The sequence below is a fragment of the Bombus fervidus genome, chromosome 9 (genome assembly GCF_041682495.2).
Source record: "Bombus fervidus isolate BK054 chromosome 9, iyBomFerv1, whole genome shotgun sequence".
Classification (NCBI taxonomy): domain Eukaryota; kingdom Metazoa; phylum Arthropoda; class Insecta; order Hymenoptera; family Apidae; genus Bombus; species Bombus fervidus.
Genome location: NC_091525.1, coordinates 3,162,234 through 3,178,616, shown reverse-complemented (window position 1 = coordinate 3,178,616; position 16,383 = coordinate 3,162,234). Strand labels below are relative to the sequence as shown.

At 36.2% G+C, this 16,383-nt stretch overlaps 7 protein-coding genes across 10 annotated transcripts; 4 read left to right on the top strand and 3 right to left on the bottom strand.

Annotated features, from left to right (window-relative positions):
- Positions 1-391: 391 nt before the first annotated feature.
- LOC139991061 (carbonic anhydrase 1) lies at positions 392-1,991 on the bottom strand. The gene is made up of 5 exons (XM_072010854.1): positions 1,934-1,991; positions 1,588-1,857; positions 985-1,241; positions 614-838; positions 392-527 (listed from the first exon to the last, which is right to left on the bottom strand). Exons 1-5 carry the CDS (start codon positions 1,989-1,991, stop codon positions 426-428), a joined length of 912 nt encoding a protein of 303 aa, XP_071866955.1. The 3' UTR covers positions 392-425.
- Positions 1,814-3,715, top strand: LOC139991058 (carbonic anhydrase 7). The gene is made up of 3 exons (XM_072010847.1): positions 1,814-2,641; positions 2,818-3,171; positions 3,328-3,715. The coding sequence occupies exons 1-3, from the start codon at positions 2,584-2,586 to the stop codon at positions 3,567-3,569; spliced, it is 654 nt and encodes a 217-aa protein (XP_071866948.1). The 5' UTR covers positions 1,814-2,583; the 3' UTR covers positions 3,570-3,715.
- Positions 3,716-4,197: 482 nt separating this feature from the next.
- Positions 4,198-5,589, top strand: LOC139990845 (carbonic anhydrase 13-like). Of its 3 annotated transcripts, XM_072010398.1 has the most exons (6): positions 4,198-4,443; positions 4,529-4,670; positions 4,761-4,866; positions 4,944-5,046; positions 5,139-5,275; positions 5,347-5,589. In XM_072010398.1, exons 1-6 carry the CDS (start codon positions 4,386-4,388, stop codon positions 5,464-5,466), a joined length of 666 nt encoding a protein of 221 aa, XP_071866499.1. In that variant the 5' UTR covers positions 4,198-4,385; the 3' UTR covers positions 5,467-5,589. The 3 variants fall into 3 exon arrangements, with proteins under 3 accessions (XP_071866499.1, XP_071866498.1, XP_071866496.1); XM_072010397.1 differs by having other exon boundaries at positions 4,529-4,866; positions 5,351-5,589; XM_072010395.1 differs by having other exon boundaries at positions 4,529-4,866.
- Positions 5,590-5,690: 101 nt separating this feature from the next.
- Positions 5,691-8,252, top strand: LOC139990844 (carbonic anhydrase 2-like). Of its 2 annotated transcripts, none has more exons than XM_072010394.1 (7): positions 5,691-5,936; positions 6,703-6,837; positions 7,241-7,325; positions 7,393-7,498; positions 7,594-7,696; positions 7,851-7,987; positions 8,063-8,252. In XM_072010394.1, exons 1-7 carry the CDS (start codon positions 5,912-5,914, stop codon positions 8,168-8,170), a joined length of 699 nt encoding a protein of 232 aa, XP_071866495.1. In that variant the 5' UTR covers positions 5,691-5,911; the 3' UTR covers positions 8,171-8,252. The 2 variants fall into 2 exon arrangements, with proteins under 2 accessions (XP_071866495.1, XP_071866494.1); XM_072010393.1 differs by having other exon boundaries at positions 7,181-7,325.
- A 42-nt stretch (positions 8,253-8,294) lies between these two features.
- Positions 8,295-10,193, bottom strand: LOC139990842 (MYCBP-associated protein). The gene has a single exon (XM_072010392.1). The coding sequence runs from the start codon at positions 10,191-10,193 to the stop codon at positions 8,295-8,297; it is 1,899 nt and encodes a 632-aa protein (XP_071866493.1).
- A 150-nt stretch (positions 10,194-10,343) lies between these two features.
- On the top strand, positions 10,344-11,679 carry LOC139991092 (carbonic anhydrase 2). The gene is made up of 4 exons (XM_074111912.1): positions 10,344-10,359; positions 10,427-10,612; positions 10,729-10,870; positions 10,974-11,679. Exons 1-4 carry the CDS (start codon positions 10,344-10,346, stop codon positions 11,149-11,151), a joined length of 522 nt encoding a protein of 173 aa, XP_073968013.1. The 3' UTR covers positions 11,152-11,679.
- A 153-nt stretch (positions 11,680-11,832) lies between these two features.
- Positions 11,833-15,004, bottom strand: LOC139991091 (uncharacterized). The gene is made up of 7 exons (XM_072010906.1): positions 14,959-15,004; positions 13,733-13,976; positions 13,406-13,606; positions 13,045-13,223; positions 12,652-12,959; positions 12,307-12,563; positions 11,833-12,090 (listed from the first exon to the last, which is right to left on the bottom strand). Exons 1-7 carry the CDS (start codon positions 15,002-15,004, stop codon positions 11,916-11,918), a joined length of 1,410 nt encoding a protein of 469 aa, XP_071867007.1. The 3' UTR covers positions 11,833-11,915.
- Between the last annotated feature and the right edge of the window lie 1,379 nt (positions 15,005-16,383).

Genomic DNA, 16,383 nt, shown 5'->3' with positions numbered 1-16,383 from the left:
GTCCCGCTAAAGAAAATTAGACGATTCCTTCGTTAGAAAGGGAACGTTTTACCCGAACGGGGCAACGTATCGAATCTACGCGATTTTTGTACGAGCGCTATACATATTTCGCACGTATTCTTTTCATCGCCGGTAACATAATCATTCATATCGAAGAAACGAATAAGCAGCTGCACGAAGTAGACGGTTGAAAGGCGATGTTCGTTCCGTACAATCATATACTAACGTCAATGTCAATTGACATTACAGCAAAAACAGAAAATATATCGCTTTGTACTTGAGTTTATTAAGAATCAGTTTATACGCATAGATAGTAGAAAAACGTTACAGATTTAACGGAACACAAATGACTATATACGCGTGTTGATAGTTTTACACGAAAACGCATAAGACATAAAATTAATTTTGTAATTTGTTAACAAATACTACGAATAAAAGTACACGCTACGGTCGTTTACTCGTTGTACGGGTCTACAATTTAACGGTATAGGACCATCCGGTGAGCAAATTTGTCGAAATTGTGCAATCTGTAGTAAAAGTTAATATATGGCAAATGTATTGAGGTATTTGAGTATATGTAATCGTTATAAACTATACAAAGCGATAGCTTTACCTGAGACGATGATATAGCGATCGGTTCAGGTTGCAAGATCCACGTAACAATTTCACTGCAGGGTGGCTGAGTAAGAGAACCGTTGTAAGTATAATAATCGGTCTGGAAATGTGGAAATATCCATAGCAGCGGAAAGGGTGGAACGTGCACCTTCGTCCCTGGTTTAACAATTTGCCGCAGATTTCTCACGATATGATCCAAATAAGGATTATCCGCGTTTGTAATCTATTAATATTAATTTAATACTAATTTATTTATTCGATCTACTTTATATTTTTTTTTAAATTTATAAAATTTCATTAAAAAGGTAGTTTTTGTACTTCCATAGAGAGTTTAGTCGATACTTGGAAAACTATGAGATACAATTTAACCTGAAAAAAGAACGAGATGATCAGTATGCCATCGCTTTCTTTAGCAGCAATCGCCTCCAAAAGTGAGTTAAAGCCGCGTTTTATGTGCCACACTTGTAATTCCATGGGATATCGAACGTAATCTAACGTATGTTCGCTGCCTTCGTCGTTCGATTGTCCCCAATGAAACATCATCGAGCATAGGTCGTAAACGTTAGTCAAACAGCCACCTTCGATATATGGTCGATTTAAATTGCCCCACATTGTGCTCACTATCACTGGAAATTGAATAGTGATTATTAAACGGATCAGCTGACGATAAATTATGACCGGTCGAAAGGTGATCGAGATGATCCTTAACAAATTTGAAATGCAAAATATATATAACGTAAGAACGATAGAGAAAGAAACTCTTGACGACAAAACGTTCTTGCAAACATTCTAACCATAGTTGATAAAAAAAAAGATGCAACTTTTAAGTAATATTGTATAAATACGGAGAACTTTTGAATGTACATATGTAACTAGGTATGTAGGAGCTGCAATAAGAGTATGATTCCATAATTTTTAACGGATAATAAGTAAGTAACGATTTTGCTTATTAAACCAGTGGAAAATGTGCACCGTTATTTTCGTTATTCGCTATAGTCGTCGATAGTGGTCCTTTATCGTAGCCGTTCCAACGAAGAGGTTCGGACGGTTGCACCACAACGACGAGCTGTGTTGCAATGTTGATTGGTGACTGATTGCTACCATTACTATCAGGATACAGCAGTTTCCACATGTGGGGCCCGTTGCGGTCCGTATAACCGAACGTGAAAGGAGGAAAATTGCATTCGTTTTCTACCCATGAGAATAATTGGGTCCAATCCAGAACTTCGGTCAGTAGCAAAACTAGTAACGAACGGCTCTATGTATAAATACGGTACGATAAAGTATAAGGTAGGGAAAAACGGACGAATCGTCTTACAAATGAGGAGGACACTGCTACATATGATCATAAATTCTGATGCTGATATATTTATCATTTTCAATGACCGTCCAACTTAATTTTATCGGGTGATACGCATTGGGCTCTGCGTAAAATTTCCAATCGCACAGGTTGTCTTACATAGATGTATACACACATACAAGAATTACTTGTGAATTTTAAAGAAAACGTCCAATAAAATAATCAGCTGGCTATCCGGGCAAAATGAAGGATCAACGGATATCGAGCACGGTCTATTTGAATATAACTTCATAGAAAAACCGCGGTTTAATTGTTCCGACCTCGATACCGCGATCGATGTTATGTTATTTCTTTTTGACAGTTGGCAAAGTTAAATTGCAGTAGTAAAAAGATGTGTACGAAATGTGTTCTATAAGATAATATGTAATATATAATAATATGCAATCGCGACTCGTTATCTAAAACTAACGAGAACAATCGTTGTATGAAATAAAATGCAGTGTGCAGGTAAGAATATCCTTGTAAATTCGTAACCTCCAAAATTTTTGACCCGTACTATCGTCATTATCGTCATTATCGTCGAAGGTGATGGTCGTCGAAAATGGGGTCAATCCCCAGTCGATATCGACGAAAACAATGCAATCGGGATAAAGTTCCCTGCACTTATTATGAGTGGTCATTGGAGTCAAGATGGTGAAGCTAAAATGCGAAATATCGGCAGCACAGGTGAGTCAAACGTATAACATCTCCTGAGATTAAAAATTTAAAATCATAACTGAATTTTATAAAAATCCTTTTATTCCTACATCCTATAAATGTAACGCGACATACGTGCATGTTTCGAAACTTAAATATAAGGAAATAATCGAGTAATTTTCTTTTCGCCTCGATCGGTCGGTTAGTTCAAATAACACTGGAAGGTAATAGGAGTGCAGCAACGATTCGCGGTGGTCCGCTTGCAAACGACGTGTACGAGCTGTCGGAAGTGGTATTTCGATGGGGTTCGTCGAATTGTAAAGGTGCGGAACACACGTTGAATGGCACTTGGTTCACGATGGAGGCGCAAGCGATACACTTTAATAAAAGATACGAGACGATCGACAATTGTTGGGACAAACATGACGGACTCGCGATTTGCGCTTATTTTCTACAGGCCTATCAAGTTCCAACTTGGGACGAACATCCGTTGTTTTCCAAGATCACGGACGATTTGCATAAAGTTACACAGCCTGATTCGTGCATAAAGTTATCACCAAGTATGCCACTTTCGTTTTTTCCAAGTAATTAAAATGGCGTTTCAAATACATTAAAAGATATTTAAGATGAATCGATGGCTTACATATATCGTATAAAGGATTATCACTGACTATACGGTGTACGTATTCGTTTCAGTTTCATCCGTTTTGTTGTAGATTGCTTGTGCTGGATGAGACAGGCTTGTCAAACACCCGGTTATTACACGTACTTGGGTTCAATCACGACCTTTCCGTTTCACGAATGCGTTACTTGGATCGTTTTCCCAGAGCCAGTGAGGATTTCAGAAAATCAGACGGAATTGTTTCGTATGATACGCGACAAACAGGGCATGTGTATCAAGCAAAATTGCCGAGAAGTACAAAAATTAAACGGTCGTGTAGTTTATTATGTCAATTAAAAATCGAAAGTATTCGATCGATTACAACTATTTATTAAATGATTCCTCGTGTAGTATTTTAGTGATATCTCATCTGTATAATTCACGTATGATAAATACAAATTTGATATATAACTTGGTTGTATCGAGAATATGCAACATAATTTATGTATGGTTAATTTATCGCCTGTTGCCTCGTTCTATTTTATCGCATAAATTGACAAAGAAATTTACGTATTTAATATCTTCCCTAATAATTAAGCTAGATAAAATACATGATAAGTAAATACGATGTAAGCCGGAAGCCGTGCAAAGCTGAAACGCAAAATCCTTGAGGATTGCAATAAATAAATAAAAAATGAAATAAATATCTTGCTCAAAGATATGGTAGATACCATTTTGTTATGTAATCAATTACATTAATTAGATATCTAATATGCAACAAGTTTCATGGCAAAGATCAAAACATGTGGTAATGTGGTAAACTGTTAACGATGTAAGTAACTTTTTTCAGTCACTCTTTTCCATTTTTGGCCATGTAGATAGAAATTTTTGCGATACTCGGTTAAATACTTACGTGGAACTGTATAGAATAAAAATGTCAAAAGAGAAAAGAAAGTATATAGGTACGTATATATGAGACGTACGTACTGGGACGTGTATATTATGTATGTCGTATGTTTTGAAGTTGTTTAATAATTTTCAAACTTACCGATTTTTTAAGCTACTAAAACTACGATCTTATCAACGTCGTCATCGGGATTACCTAAATGGCGACAATCACCAATTAACCTATGCAAGACAGCTACATGGAGTAAAAAATTTCCACCTCTATATATGACAAACTACTGGTCGAACGAAGGTACAGCTACAATGACGAATACGGGTAAAACAGGTAATTTCTCTACGTTTTATTTACGCTTAACATCAGAGACGTTTAAATGTTCCATTATGAGGATATGAGAACGCTTCTTTCTCAGTGAGTATAGAATTTTCCAATAGAACACTACCCACGATGCGAGGTGGTCCTTTGAGCAAAGACGTGTTTCAATTCATGAATGTAGAATTTCGCTGGGGCCCGGAAGATTCATTGGGTGCAGAACATTCTATTAACGGGATCTGGTTAGAGACTACCTCTTTAAAACTTGGCGCTCATTGCGTATCGCGACGGTATTATTCCGCACACGTTTCAAGTCATTTTATCGACTGCAGGTACTCCATGGAGGCACAAATAATGCATTGGAACACTCGTTACGGATCGATAGAAAAGTGCTTCGACAAACCAGATGGAATTGCGGTGCTCTCCTACCTCATGCAAGTACGGATACTTGTTATAGTTGATCCAATCGATTTATTTTCGTTGTACACATGCATATTTTAAACTATCGAAAATAGGTGATTGGCTGCCCCGGAATTCCTGATAATCCTTCGCTAACAAAAATCACTAATAACCTGACAAATATCAAAAGAATGGGAAGTAGTACCAAAATTCCACCTGGTAACAGTATTTTAGTAAAATAATGATTAGTTTCTTCCCTTTTCCTACTAATTTGCATTCTTTAGAAAATTTGAAAAATTATTCTTGAATAGATTGTCTGCTTTGGATGTTAGAAGCGTGCAAGGCTCATGGCTATTACACATATCCAGGTTCTCTTACCGTTCCACCATATAGCGAATGCGTTATTTGGATTATTTCTTCTGCTATTACGAAAATATCCACTCACCAGGTATATTTATTTAAAACGTAGGTTGTTCCATGTGACACACGATATCGTGTTATCTTTTATTTTTACACTAGATAGACGCATTTAGGAATCTTTATGATGGCAAATGGAAAAACATATCGGGAAATTGTAGACAACAACAAAATCTTCATAGACGAAGAATTTTATTTGCTACGGATACTGCTGTAATATGAGAAATGAATAATGCATGGACAAATAATTACTTTATTATTTACTTATCTATTATTATGTGAATATCATTTACAAAATGTTTCACGCGTTTGCTTCGTAAAAATAAATAAAAACATGATAACTAACGGAATAAGTAATTCCAATCCTCTGTTTAACCTGAATCCTTCGTTGTATAAAATTTATGATACAAAAGATATAAAAGAAGTTAACTGTTCATCATATTTCCTACCTTCAGAAATACATTCCGAACAATGCTTTAAACATTTTTAAACGATATTTGAAAATTTACTTGTTTATCAATGTGTCACACAAGACACAGTTTTCTCGTTTACACAACACGCGCAATATCTTATTCATAATGCAGTCTCTAAAGAACAAATAAACGTACAGATATGTTTGAATCTACAACACTACTAACTCCCTAAAGTTTTAGTTTACCTCACAACGATGTCCGAATATACAGGTTTAATTGGTAAGATAATTTGAGCTTTTAATATTTCATTAGGTTATATGACATATACGTACATAAATATATGTATATTCCGCGCCGTGATGACCCGATACTCCACAATACGTACGCTGAGAAAAGCATATTTGTTACGTGCAGTCCCTCCCTTGTTTGAGCGATTCTTGTGTCCTTTTCGACCTCACTGTTCTGTGTTCTATTGTATTATAATTAACGTTGCTGAATAACTCCAGTTCAGCTAACCTAAATGACAGCGGAGTAAACCGCAGTGAATCATCAAACGATTCAAATTTTAAATACATCGCCAATATCGCCAATATACCCGATCTCTTAACAAGATCTCTTTGAAAGCAGAGAAAGAAACTGGTATAGTGAAAATAGAAAAAATTAAGGAATTGAAAAAGCTGCTTGAAAGACACCGTGACTTTATGGGTAACGAAAGAGTAGTAAATTTTAAACCGAAATTATCAGTCAAGGCCAAGCAGAAAAAAAGATAATAATGGAAGAAATTATACAACACCTAGAATCTGAAAATAGGCCATTAAAAAAGATTATCAGTGATAAAATTAAGATATGGTTGAGATGAAAATCAGAAAATATATTCCCAAACGTAAACCTAACCCGAAAGGAAGAAATATTGATCATGCTGGTATTAAAAACCTACTAGGTGATAGGGAAAAAATTAAAAGGCGACGCATATTTATCATATGTATACATATATATACGAATGTAGTGCAAATATTCCTATTTATAAATCTAATTTTTATTTGAGGCTTACCAACGACGGGTCAATCTCCGATTAATCTAGACGATCGTTTAGTACGAAAACGCAGATATCCTCCGCTTGTCTTAAATGGTCACTGGTTAAACGATGGAGAAGCACGACTGTTTAATACCGGAACTACAGGTAATTGGTGAAATATTACAGTTTCTCTAGGTTTATCCAATCGCATAATTAATTAATAGTAATATTCAACTTAATCAACAACTAATTGTAAGTATCGAAAGTAGAATTTATGTCTATGTCTATGTCTCTGTCAGTATTATGTTAATGTCCATGTCCGTGTCCGTATTTGTTTCTGTATCTGTGTCTGTGTGTATGTCTGTTTATATTTATATATCTATTAGATATCCATAATAACGAATACTTTTTAATATTTCGGAAAACTTATTCGATCCAGCGGTGCATAATGTTAGGATAAGATGAGATATAAAGTGTTCCAAATTCTAACGCGTTTCTAAATATTTAGCAAAAATATGGTTAACTGGAAATAGAATCCCATCGACAATTTGTGGTGGACCGCTTTCAGACGACATATACGAGTTAATGGATGTGCATTTTCACTGGGGCGAAGACAATTGCAAAGGTGCCGAGCACACAATCAACAATACTTGGTAAAACAAAGAAGAAATTAAACTTCACGTTCCTTTTTATTACATATACGATTTTTGCGCTATCAAGGTATTCGATGGAAAGTCACGTGGTACACTGGAACAGAAAATATGTAACCGTGGAAGAATGTTTCAGACATAAGGACGGATTCTGCATTTTGGCATACCTATTTCTAGTACGAAACTTCAATGTTGAAATAATTTTTGTATCTAACTTTAGTTTCTGTATTTTTCTATTGGGAGTACAAATTTTGTCTAATTTCAAAAAAAGGTCCAACCAGATTGTTGTAATTGCATTAATCCTCAATTGGAAAGGATAACGGAGCACTTGAAGTATATTCCAGATCCAGACATGGAAACGAAAATACCACCTAGTAAGTGTTGAATATAGTTTGGAATAATATTTGAGAACTGATATTTAAGAACATTGAAGAATATTAATTAAGATTATTCATTAAGATTATAATTGAAGGGCAATGCGTGCATTATCATTGACAATATCTTGATATTTCGTCGTATTTCTCGTAGACTGTTTAGCATGGATGCGCTGGTCAACGTATTGCACTAGATACTATACTTACGCAGGATCATACAATATCGGTGAATATCCAGAGTGCGTTACTTGGATTGTATTTCCTGTAGTTATACCTATACGAGCCAGCGAAGTGAGTTGCATTAATATCAGTAATATACTTATGTACAATATAATATAGACTATGCTGATTAACATTAATTCACAGATAAAAGAATTTCGAAGACTGAGAGATAGAGATGGAAACGACATAAAGACAAATTGGCGAGAAATACAATTACTGAAATGCAGGCAAATCTTTTTAGCAATCTCTTAAGTTAATTTCAAGTCATAATCGTTCTGTGTCTATCTTTTTCTGGTACATTCTGGTAAAATATACGAGGAAACAGTAAATCGTTGTTATTTCTATTAAATAACTTTATTTATCACTTTTGGATACTTTATTTATCACGTTCGTTCAAATTAGCGAACGATTCGATAGATGCGAATATTCGTATTATCGTTTCTCCCAAAAGTTCATAAATACGAATAAAAAATATTTCTTTATAAAGAGAATCATTAGCGGGAACTGTGCAAGTTCTTTGCTCCGTAATTGTCTGAACCTGACTGTTTTGCGAACGAATACTCGATTTCCTTCCTCGTCTATTTCGCCAATTATTGCTCTTAATAGATGGCTGAGATGCGTTCATCGACATTTGCGGAGCCATACCAGGAGTTTCTTTACATTCGTTCACGAGGTAAGCGTTTCTTGCTAACTCGCTTTCAATCTCGAATAAATTGAAAAACGAGCAAAGCAAATTGTATATCATTTCGTATTTGTTATATTGCACGGATCTGTACAAGGAGGGTTCCAAACATTCTTTATAAAGTTCAGTGAATTGCGATAATATTATATTCCTACGTTCCGGTTGTTTGATTTTCAATAGGATTTCTCGTATATCGTTTAACAGCATGTTCCAACGGTGTTTCGTTTGATTCGTCGCACTGTAGTAAATCTTGTGAAATTCTATCAAAAGCGTCGGATTGTAAAAGCAGAGTGAATTTTGAATAGTGAATAGTTCTGACTCTAAAAATAGGCTACCGTACGCAGGTTCTGGATGTCTAGCGAAAGTCACATTTTCCATAATATCGTTAATTATCTCTCGTATCGTGGTATTTCTAATGCAACGATCCAAGTATTTATCGACTATTTGTACAGGACGAAAGTTTACTGGGAGAACGTTTGGGGTTTCGGCGCAACCCCAAAATCGAAATATCAACGGAGAGGAACACAAAATTGGATCAGTTGTAAGTTTCCAGAATTCGGTTGAAACATAAGAGATACCAAGATACCATATCTTTAATTTGACAATTTGCCCTGGAAGAATCACTCCTTTCGTTTTATTAAAAAAGAAAGAACTGGTTCGTTTGGCCAAAGGAATTATATTAGATTGGAACGTTGCGTCCCGCCATTGGTAAACGATCACGCGATTTCCTTTATTCTCGAACACGATTTCTTTCTCCGTTCTTTCGTTAATTTTTCCATGAAATGTTAAATTCCACGTGATTGGATCTGATTCTGCGCGACCGTGCTTCGATGAAAAGTTCTGCCAAACGATTTCACGATCTTGGATCTTCAAGACGATCGCCTGCTCGGAATAACAATCGCGGCGGAATCCTGCGTCCTGTTCGTTCTCTTCTGTATCAGAAACTGTTATCGGCGGAATTCTTCTGAACGGTTCCTTTATAGCTGGAATTGTATTCCTGATTACCAAGTCTTTCGTTTCTGGTTGTTTCGGCACGAGCATCGCTATTTCTTTCGACAACTCCTTCTCCCTTCTCTTCAAGTACCGACTGCGTCTCCACGATGGTTCTTTCGACTTCAAGCCGACCAAATCTTTTTCTTTCTCTATTAATTCAGGCAAGTCGACGTATGTCAATTCCGGAATTATATTTAGCTCCTTTTTACTCGGTGTAAACGTAATATCTGGCAAACACGGGGCACGTTTAGGCAGTGTTTTCGGAGTCCTCCAAAATTCTGTACCACCTCGATATTTATCGGGTATAACTGGTATCGGCACTGTCGCGTAATCTATCAAGTTTCTCATTTCGATCAGTGGCCGTACCTTTTCACAAGAATTCAAAATTTGATCATTTTGATGACGACCGGTCGTAGACGTAATACGCTTATATTGTATCGTTCGCCTATCTAACCATCTCTGCCAATTCGCCAAGCGCCGATCCTCCAGAAAGATCGACTGCGGACTAATAAGTCCATCGCGTGTTGTCACTGTTGCCGTAAACTGTTTTACCCACTTTTTCGGCTCATCCGATTTACCAATCTTTCGTGCATAATCCATATATATTCAAGAAAAATCTAAACAAATCATAGATAATCTTATATTCTGTATTAAAAATATTCAATTACTTGAACCTCCTACAAAGTTCTGTTTCGATTATAGAAAAAATCAAAATCGAATCACTTGGTTTTAACTTCATTTAAATAAAAAATGAGCCTAACAACAGGTAAGGTAAATTATTGTACCTTTTTGCAATTCGTCCAGTTTATCACACGTATTAATTATTTGAACAGAAGCGAATGACAGTTACAAACAAGATGCCAAGTTGCTTCGAGACTTACTCGATACCGAAGATGCGTTAGAATCTCCGATCGATTTAGACATTAGCCGTATGAGAATTATCGAGTTAGATCCTTTGAAATGGATTGGTTTTGATATAGCACCGAGAAAATTGAAACTTACTAATACAGGATTAACGGGTAATATTCCGTTAGTGATAATCGATGATAATTGATACATATGTATATGCGTTACATGTATAATATTCCATTGTTAACTACTAAAATTCATGGTATTAATCAGATTTGGTCGGTAGTAATTTTGAGCGCGAAATGGTCGCAGGGACGACCTTATCTTTCTGGAGGACCGTACGAAGGAAACTATATGTTTACGCAAGTTCACTTTCATTGGGGAGAGAATGAAATGAAAGGCAGTGAACACTCTGTCGATGGTGCAAGGTTTGAAATCTATTTTAAATCGTCCCACTAAACGTATCGCGTATTTTCTTTGGCTTATCGTAAGAGTTTCTAAATTTAGAATTCGATTAAATTTCATTCAAAGTATGGCTATGGAACTGCATGTTGTGTATTTCAAGGAAGAATACGAAACATTAGAATTGGCACTTCGACGACCTAGTGGCGTTACTGTTTTGGTATATTTCTGTAAGGTGATGAATTCACAAATATTTACATTGAACGAAACACATAAATATCATTTTACGATGTCTAAAAATTCATAGGTAATAATACCACGATTGTACTTAGTTACAGGATGAACCAAACGAATTTATGGATGAGATCGTAAATAATTTGGCTGTTATTCGTACCGCGCATTCGTCGGTTCGTATAGTTCCTTCAAAATTAACAAACATTTTACGATCTTTCTCACAAGACTATTTCCTATATCGCGGTTCGATAACAACAGCGCAAAATACACATAATATTCTCTGGGTGATTTGCAGAGAACCAATTGGAATTTCTGCAAAACAAGTAACTCGATGTTAATATCGTATAATCCGCAATCCTTAATATCGTATCCACAAAAGTCTGTATACAGCTGTGTATTCGCTAAGATTGCAGAGTTTCGCACTTTAAACGATAAAAAAGGGAAGGCCATTCTGAAGAATATACGCCCAGTGAAAGGGAAACGAGAGAGAAACGTTTTTCACGTTTGTCCATCAGGATCAACGTACGCTTCGCTTTTACCTATTCCACGAAATCTGTCGCCGAGTCAAACCGAAGAGTAACGCCAAAAATGTTATCGCTGTCTGAAATTGCTGGTGACATCGTTAGCGTTACCGGTTACCGTTAAAAACTGTGATTTTAGACCTAACGTGTGTAAGAAACTTTAATACTGACAATGGATCTTTTTTTTAAGGATATATATGAAGTATTTTTAATGATATACATATCTTAACGATATATAATCGAATCGAATATTTTATCATTCGTACGACGTGACAAAAAAATATGACGATACAGAAAATAATAAAGAAGAAAAAAATTACTTTCTGCGTCTTCTGCGTCTTTTGATCCTTTCCTTTTTGAGATCGCAGTTAGGATACAAGAGTGTACAGTCGGCTCCACCTAGGCCAAGAACAGAGGCTTTTATAGAATCCAACATTGCCGACCATGAAGATCTTTTCAGCACCCTGCCAGACACCCAACTCATTCCTAGACTGAAAAGGTTGATTCCATACTTATCGAACATACGTCATGATAGACAGATAAATTACAAAATAAAAATATAGATATGACAGATCGATTTTATCTTTTACTTTTACATTCTTTTAATTTTTAAAATGTAAAACTTTGTTTGCCGTTACTCGTTGCACACGCCTCAGGTATATACGTATAATAACGATTAAAAATTGAAAACTTATCGTTCGTTTTACCTCCATACAGGCATCCATATTTTACGTGCATCTTTGGTTTGTGTGGAGTGTCGATTATTCTCGCAAAGAATTTTGCGAATGCAATTTCCAAAATCCATATCGGCAACAAGAGCAGCCTCGATGCTTCTCAGAACGTTGTGAGATAATTCGTTCAATTCTTCGTGGCTAGCGTACGATAAAGGTAACCCATCGACGACATTCCTTCTCAGACGTTTCGCCGTATTTGTCACCGTGGCTATGGTTGTATTCATATTGATCTACCCGAGGAAGATATTGAAGATAAAAAAAAATTAACAAGTGATAATAAGTAGTTTGTGGAGAAATCAAACAATTCGGACATTCTACCGTAGCGTTCATTAATAATTGTATAATGAATAATCCAAAAGCTAAAAACGCCAGAGCTGTAAGGGCAATTTCAAAGAAGTCTTTTATCGAAAGTTCATTTCCTTTTCCTTTGTAGTAAGGCTTGTGATACTCCTCTTCGTGATCGTGATAAATCGGAGCGGTGTAATAGTGTTCCTCGTGTATAGCGGGAAAAGTTTCAGTGTGATGCAAGAAATGATCACCACCGTGACCGTAAGCGGGACCGTAAGCGGGACCGTAAGCGGGACCATAAAATATATTGTGCCCCGACGAGGATGAAAGCATATGATCTATTAAATAAGTAAGGAATATCTCGTTTTAAAGGTATTCTCTGCTGTTAGTTATTATTTTATAATTGTATAAAATAATCTTTACCATTTTCCTCGTTCTGTTCATCGAAGAAACCAACTTTACCAGAAGGTAGAGGAGCTTGCATCGCATAACCCGTGACTTCTCCATCGAATTCTTCGAAATTTTCGTTGTGAGCACCATGCTTCTTCTTTATTTTCTTTTGCGGAACATAATGCCGATATACATCGTCCAAAGTTGTCCTTCTGTCATAAAAGATGTAGGTTTTTTAATCATTTATAATTCTACGGGAACTAAATTTTTAATGAAATACCATGTAAGTATAAGTAGTCGGTAAAGAATTAATTTTATTCACCATTTTATATCTACCAACATAATATGAATAGGTATCATATGATATAACTATAAGTACAATTCCGATAATTACCGCTGTAACCAGTTTTTGTACTTTGAACTTCCTTCGTCCGCTAACAATTTATCGTGAATAGTAACGTTGTCATTGTCCGTTAAATTGTACAGATCATTTCTTTCTGCCACATCGAGACGTCTTTTAGCTCTGGGTGCTCTCATTATCTTCACTATTTCCTCAGCCATGTAACCATGGCATAAGTATTCGTTCATCCTTTTTCTAATAGATATAGTGGATTAGAAAATAGAAATTCCGGCATTAATATTCGACAAGCTAAGTCCGAAGGTAATTAAAAAGGAAGAAAGTAAATCAACGAAATGCGTCTGTTATTATTCTCAAACTTACCTATGATATTCCATTTCATTTAGAGCATTGTCGATGGATCCATCTACCATTGCATCTTCGGAACCTTTCGTTCTGTTATCACTCACTTGTTGATCCGCGAATAAAAAGGATCCAGGCAACAGATCTACCGAAAGTATGTCGTTCTCGTCGATACAAAATTCATTGCCATCGTCGAAACATTGTTGCGCACAAGTTGTATAAATCTTTGCCAGGAGGCAAATAAAAAGCCCGGTAGATAGAATTTCTTTGAAAGATTTCATTTAAAATAAATATTTTTGAGTGTGAACGAGTAAAATTTCGTTAGCAGCAACCGTAGCGCAAAGAGAACTGTCAGAACGGAAACTCGCTGCTGGCAACGACTTGTTCAACTGATGGAAATAATTACTTGAACCGTAGGTACGCGTGTTTAAATGGCGTTGACAAACTTTCCTGTTTGGAATAACAGTTAGTATCCTTGATGAAACACACTCCAAATGTCTACATATTATATTCGCATGTAGTTTGATTTTCATAAAAAGTTTATAAGATCATGTAAGACTTTTAATTTTGGCAGGATTGCATATATAACGAGGTAAAGGTGTAGCATTCAATTTATAAATTAGTAACTTAGAACTGCTTGTCGTTAAATGATTAAGATAAATATCCCCTATGGAAACAGAATGAATTTTCCGAACATACATATATATTTGGACACATGTTCAATCTCACATTGGTCGGTGACACTACCAGCCGATTTACACGTAATCCGACACCTATGATTAAATACCACTTTATTAAAAACCACTTACACCGCTCTTATGAATGTTTTAGGAGTGGAGGGTTTGTCGAGATGGCTTGGATGGGTCGGCGAGATGAGGTAATGGGGGCTTTGTTCCCTTGGGAACTCGCTCACCTGTCTAATATCTCGCGAGAGTAGCTATATCTGTGTCCATAGCAATAGCAACCAGTTATACATGGAGGTCACTGAAAATTAATCGTCCAGTTTTCAAAGAATTCTCACAATATCCTTAATCTCCCATGTGCAATCTGAACAGAACCAACAGCTCTGTTCAATGCATAGCGATTAACTTAAAATCGAACCCGATACGAAAGTGTTTGATAGGATACCTTGTCCAAGATACCACTTACGTTTCGTGTTACTCTTGGTGAATTTAGAAACTTTTCGCACCATCGTACGATTACCTATCGTACGACTACGTAGACTTTTTCCTGTTTGTTAGAAATACTTTTCTTCCAGAAGTTCTTCTTTCCCGCATTGAATCCTTGATCCATGGTTTATGAAATAAGACTAAACACATATTCTATTTCAGCTTAAATATATATATATAAAGTACAATTTAGGAAATTAATTTTGAAATTCTCGATAACGTATGAAAAACTTGGAAAACGTATCTCCGATATAAGATGTGTTAACAACGAACGTTGAAAAGTTTTCGCGAGATACATGCGTTTTATCCCTGTGCAGTAAGCGGGGTGTGGCATGGATAAACCCTCCGTTTCCGTGTGTGAAAACGTTCCATGGCAATTTGTGGGCGCGTTAGTACACCCTCCTTTTCTCAGGTGTTTGATTGATCGTTTCAATTATGTGGCGCAGCATGCATCGAACGCAAAAGTAAAGTTCGTATCGGTAGGACGATCGTCCATTCGGCTATTTCCATCGAACTTTGTACAAACGACGTAACAGTTTCATTGGGAAGTTTTGTCGTCCGTGTACTTCTTATATGTATAGTATGCGGCAGCGGTATAAAAAACATATCGTTCACTAATACATGTATTTCGTATATTTTGTTATTTATATGGTATAAGAAACGCGCGAACAACCAGTTTTGTCGTACAGACGCGAATTGTTGTATGGCCCTCGCAAAAATAGACGACAATCTTTTTTCCAAATATTTTGAAAGACGTTTTAAGGGTCCGTAATGGTTTCTCGGAAGAACCGTAGATACATGTCCGTGAAATTCCGTGTTCGTCGACCATATCGTTACTTCCTCCTTTCACACCTAACGAAAAGACGATGCACGGCATTTCGTTTCATGTAACCGGTACTCAATATTTGTTCTCGTCACTTGCACGCTTAAATTGTTCAAGTATGCTCACAAATGACACATAAAAAGCACGATATTCCTTAAGAAATCGTAACTGTTAGTTACCAACTGTACTTCTATCGATCTTTAAACAAAAATTTCGTATTCTATCGTTGCGGTACAATTGTATTCTTACAATGAACGTATCGATACCTTATCGATCATATATAGGAGGTGAAAAAATGAGTACGATCATTGTTTCAGGGGAAACTATTTTCTTTATTCTTCTTATAACCATATTAATAACGCTTTTTATGCAAGCGAAGCGACTAGGGTAGAACGAATTGATGATGCAAATCCACGATGAAAGGTACGCGCAATTGCCAATGGTCCTTTAGCAGTTGTAGCATGAAATTCGATAGATTTACGATGTGTAAGGAGGAACATTGAGATCGGACCGGTCTTGGTCGGAAACTAATGGTACCGCTTCTGCCAGAAATGCTCGACATTTTCAGCCTGTATCTAAACAGAAATAGTCCGATATAGTTCGATGAAATGAAAAGTTGCGAATCTCAAATTTTGTTTACAACTTAGTTCGTAGTAATGGGGACTTTGAACATCGCTTTC